Raw genomic sequence first — 4,521 nt, 5'->3', positions numbered from 1 at the left:
CTCCACCGCACTTCTCCCCTCTCCCCTTCCCACCGATATTCAATTTAATGTATCCATTAGAGGCTAGAAGCTGCAGAAGCAAAGGACAGAGACAAATTACGTCAAGAAATAGTTCCTGGACTACCTTCCACAATTACCTTCCACCTTCCTCAGCGCCAGGGCAAATCTCGCCCCCCCCCCCCCCCCCCAGCCCGCGGGTAGAGCATCCCCCGGCTGGGGACCGGCCGAGCCTCCCTCCTCCCCATCTCCGCCCCATTGCCAGCAGTTTTAGGAAAAGCCGGGTCGGCTTATTAAAAAAAAAAAAAAAAAAAAAAAAAGGGAAAAAAAAAAAAAAAGACCTGCGGATTGATCCACGCTATATTTTTGGGTAAATACAATCACGTGAGGGCGGGCAGCCAATGGCACACTGGGAAAGGCTGAAAAAATAATTACCTGCCTGATTGTTCTATGAGAAGATAAAAAGTACACATACAGTTCATACAATAATCTTATGAATGTAAAAGAGGGGGGAACCATGTCGGCTTCTGGCCCCATAAGCAACTACTATGTTGACTCCTTGATAAGCCACGAGAACGAAGAGCTCTTGGCCTCCAGGTTCCCCAGCTCTGCCTCCCACCCGGCTGCCGCCCGACCGTCAGGATTAGTCCCGGACTGTGCCGACTTTCCATCCTGCAGTTTCGCCCCCAAGCCGGCCGTTTTTACCACCTCCTGGGCTCCCGTCCACTCCCAATCCTCCGTGGGCTACCACCCCTACGCCCCCCAGGCACCCGTGGGGGCCGAGCCCAGGTACATGCGGACTTGGCTGGAACCCCTCGCCGGGGCCGTCTCCTTCCCGGCCTTCGCCCCCGGTGCTCGCCCCTACGGCCTCAAACCCGACGCTTCCCCGGGCGACGGGGGGAGTGCGGCCCCGCCGACGGTCGCGGCTACGCGGACTACATGTACGGGGCTCCGGGGGAGCTGAGAGACAGAGCAGCGCAGACAATTCCTTCCCCGGAGTCCGAAGCCATCGCTTCCAGCAAACACAAAGAAGAAAAGCACGAATTAGACCCTAGTAAGTCGAAGTCATTCTTGTTTACGACCCGGGGAGGCATTACGGCTTCCAGGACCCTACTCAATAAAATGAAATTACCTTAGAGAGCCCGACCCTAAAACTCCAGATACGCAGGAAGATCTGGGGGTTTGAGCGAGTCCGCCTAGCAGAGCCGGAGAGCGAATATCTGTACTTTGTTTGGGGCTCTTTAGTCTTTTTTGGTTCGGTTTTTGGTTTGGTTTTTGGTTTTTTTGGCAAGGGGGGGCGGGGGGGGCTCTTGGCTTCTTTGATCCAATATTCATCACCTTCCACCGGGGGGAATTAAAACAAAAAGAAAGAAAAAAGGGGGAAAAAAATAGAGAGAGAGAAGGAGAGTGCGTGTGTGAGAGGGAGCGAGAGGGGGGTAGGCAGAGGGAGAAGCCTCTTCGCTTTCAAATATTTCCACTTTCAAAGAACAAGGAAGAGTTGTAGCCGGCTGGAAGGGAACGTACTGATGTGGGTTTTTCTGGGGAGGGGAAAGGAACATCTCCGGGTAAACGCAGAGGTGTCTCTTTATCTATTTTGAAAATCAATAAAAGCTCCACCGGTGCAATTATTCATAAAATGCTCCAACACGTGGGAATAAATGAAAAGGTGGGTGCCCTGGCTGGGGGGGCCGGGGCTGGGGCTGTAGGGGAGACGTAAGGAGGAAAATTGGAATTGTAAAGGCATAAACTAAGTGTGTGGAGGTAGCTGAGGGCAAAAGGCAGCCAGCGCAGGACATTGGACCATACACTTGAAGAAACATCTTCTGCAGCCCAAGTGAGAGGGGAGGGGAGGGGGGGAAGAACCAAAAAAAAAAAAAAACCCAAAACCCCAACCCAGCCATCAGGAAACCTTGAACATTGTAGGGACAGGAGTCAGGTAACCGCCAGCATCATCCTCACCTCCAGCCTGCAGCGCAGGGAGCCTGGACCCCAGCTCTGCAGAGGGGACCAGCTCCTGGGGGGGGTAGGGGGGGGTTGTTGTGCAGGCAGGAGGTCAGCTCAGCTCCGGGGATTTAAAAAAACAAAACAAAACAAAAAAAAACCCACCCCAAAGCAACCCACCCCCTCCTCGCCAACCCTCCCGGAGAGGAGCTCAGCATCCGCAGAGGATGCTGCGGGGGGGGGATGCTGCGGGTGCACCCACCGGGGTACCGCACGCCCCCGCAACCGCTCGGCCGTGCCTTGGCTTTGGTGGGACGACCCCCCCCCCCCCTCACCCCCCGGCCTAAGAAGCGGGTGATTTCCGAGCGATAAAGCTGGGTGACAGCAGCTTGGGAGCACCTTGGTGCCTCGGTATCTGTCTGTCTGTCTGTCTGGGAAGGAGCTCCCACCTCTATTTATGACAGGCGGGCTGGTGCCAGGCACCCTCGTGATAAAAATAAGTCGAGGAATCAGGGGACGAAAGTCTCCTTTTGCTGGCAGGCAGCTGCCTAAAACGGGCAGAGGGGGAAAAAAAACCTTCTCCCAAGGAAGGGAGCGATGGGGTTTTGCTCCCCTGACCGTGCGGGGATGTGGCAGCAGCGTGGAAGGTCCTTTAGGTTGGGGGGTGGGTGGGGGAAGAAGGGGGGGAGGGGGAAAAAAAAAAAAAAAGCCAATTTTCTGGGAGCCAGTGGGACATCTCGCGTGTCATCCTTAAGATATTAAAAAAACAAACTCGGCTTTCCAGGTCTGGGAAAGCTTCTAGGGAAAGTATTGGAGAGCTGAGGTGTAAAAAGAGTTTATGGGCCTATGAAATGGTGGGAATTTTGACTTTTTATGACTATGTTCTTAGATTACTGCTAGTAGCAGTCATGTGGATAATTATTATTTTAAACCCCATTGCTACAGTTTTATTTACTGAAACTTTTATGTGAGAACAGCAGCAAAAGAGAAGGAAATGACCCCTCCAAAATAACAGATTAAACTCTTCTGAAGGTCACTTAAAATATTTAGGTAAGATCTGCTAATTAAACAGGTTTCTTTCTATAGATACGTCAGGGCGTGGAGGGGGGGAGGGAAGAAAGGCCAGCTGTGTACACTGATTTTTTTTACCCCCCCCAAAAATATAAAAATCTCTTTCTCAGACAATCCCGTCGCAAATTGGATTCATGCGCGCTCCACGAGGAAGAAAAGATGTCCTTACACAAAGTATCAGACCCTGGAACTGGAAAAAGAGTTTTTATTCAATATGTACCTTACACGGGACCGGAGGTACGAAGTAGCCAGAGTCCTTAATCTCACTGAACGCCAAGTCAAAATCTGGTTTCAGAACAGGCGAATGAAAATGAAGAAAATGAATAAAGAAAAAACCGATAAAGAACAGCAATAAAGTTGGCAAAGTCAGTCAATGAGAAACGAGGGTGGAGAGGAAAAAAAAAAAAAGAAAAAAAAGAAAAAAAAAAGAGGCTGGTTTTTGGGGTTGAAATGTTTCTGACTTTGAATGTGCGGATGAATGTTTAGCATTATAGGCAAACACAGCAAGCGTTTTGGGACACGAGTCTTTTCTAAAATGCAACTAAATAAAAGAAAGATGTTGGGGGGGGTTGTTTTCTCTTCCTTTCTCTTCCTGTTTTTTTGTTTTGTCCTCCTCAGAAAACAAACACAAGAAGTACTTGAATTTATTTTTTTTTAGTATTTTATTTCATAAATTAAACTTATCCAGTATTTTTATTTTTTAATTCCGCGAGCTCGTGAGTGAATATTTTGTACAAAAGAGAGGAAAAAGAGAAAAAAAAAATAAGACTGAAGGGAATATGGCTCAATGATGTTCTGTCACGGTGTTGAACGTTTCTGCTGTACTTATTTGTGTATTTTATTCTCGTCTCAGAACCGTTCTGTAATATTGTTATGTTCGCTATTGTAGAGCAGCTCTATGTAAATATACCTAACGTCACGGGAAAAAAAAAAAAAAGAAAAAAAAAGAAAAAAATCAGTATGTAGGTGTCTTTTTATTTAAAGCCCTTTGCAGAGGAGCAGCCCCGGGGCTTTGCCAGCCAGTGCCGGTGCCGGTGCCGGTGCCTCGGCGGGGCGGACCCGAGCATCCCCCGCAGCCGGAGGAGAGCGGAGATTTCTGCTTCCTTCCCCAGCACTTTTCTATTTCAGAGTACCATAATAAAAAGGCGCTGAGGTAAGGGTTATATGTGCCATCAATTTTAGATTGGGATAATTAATTGTACTAATTTATGACCCCAGGCAATCGAAGGATATGTAAAAAGACTAAATATGGATGCTGGGAATAGAGGAGCTGGCAAAGGCATCCGCTCTCTGCCATCCACTCAGGGGGAGCTTCTGCCTTATCGATGGGTTGCCAAAACTTGGAGGGTTGCTGGAAGTGCTGCTTCTCGCAAGACAGCCCAGGAGAAGGAGAAAAAAAATAAATCTGGGGTGCAGAAGGGCTGGGGGGACAGAAGGAGCAGAGGAATAAAGAAATAAATGTGTGGTGGCCATGCGGCAGCCTGCAAATATTCGGGTTACAAGGCAAAAAAA

At 49.0% G+C, this 4,521-nt stretch overlaps 1 protein-coding gene across 1 annotated transcript; it reads left to right on the top strand.

The window, feature by feature from the left end:
* The first annotated feature begins 470 nt into the window (after positions 1–470).
* On the top strand, positions 471–3,952 carry HOXC9 (homeobox C9). The gene is given in 3 exon segments (XM_052809620.1): positions 471–875; positions 878–1,051; positions 3,120–3,952. Coding segments are annotated over 3 exon segments (804 nt in total). The 5' UTR covers positions 471–490; the 3' UTR covers positions 3,365–3,952.
* The last annotated feature ends 569 nt before the right edge of the window (positions 3,953–4,521 follow it).

This window comes from Harpia harpyja, chromosome 15, assembly GCF_026419915.1.
Source record: "Harpia harpyja isolate bHarHar1 chromosome 15, bHarHar1 primary haplotype, whole genome shotgun sequence".
In the NCBI taxonomy this organism is placed as follows: Eukaryota; Metazoa; Chordata; class Aves; order Accipitriformes; family Accipitridae; genus Harpia; species Harpia harpyja.
The sequence above is the reverse complement of the archived record's forward strand: the minus strand, read 5'-3'. Positions and strand labels throughout refer to the sequence as shown.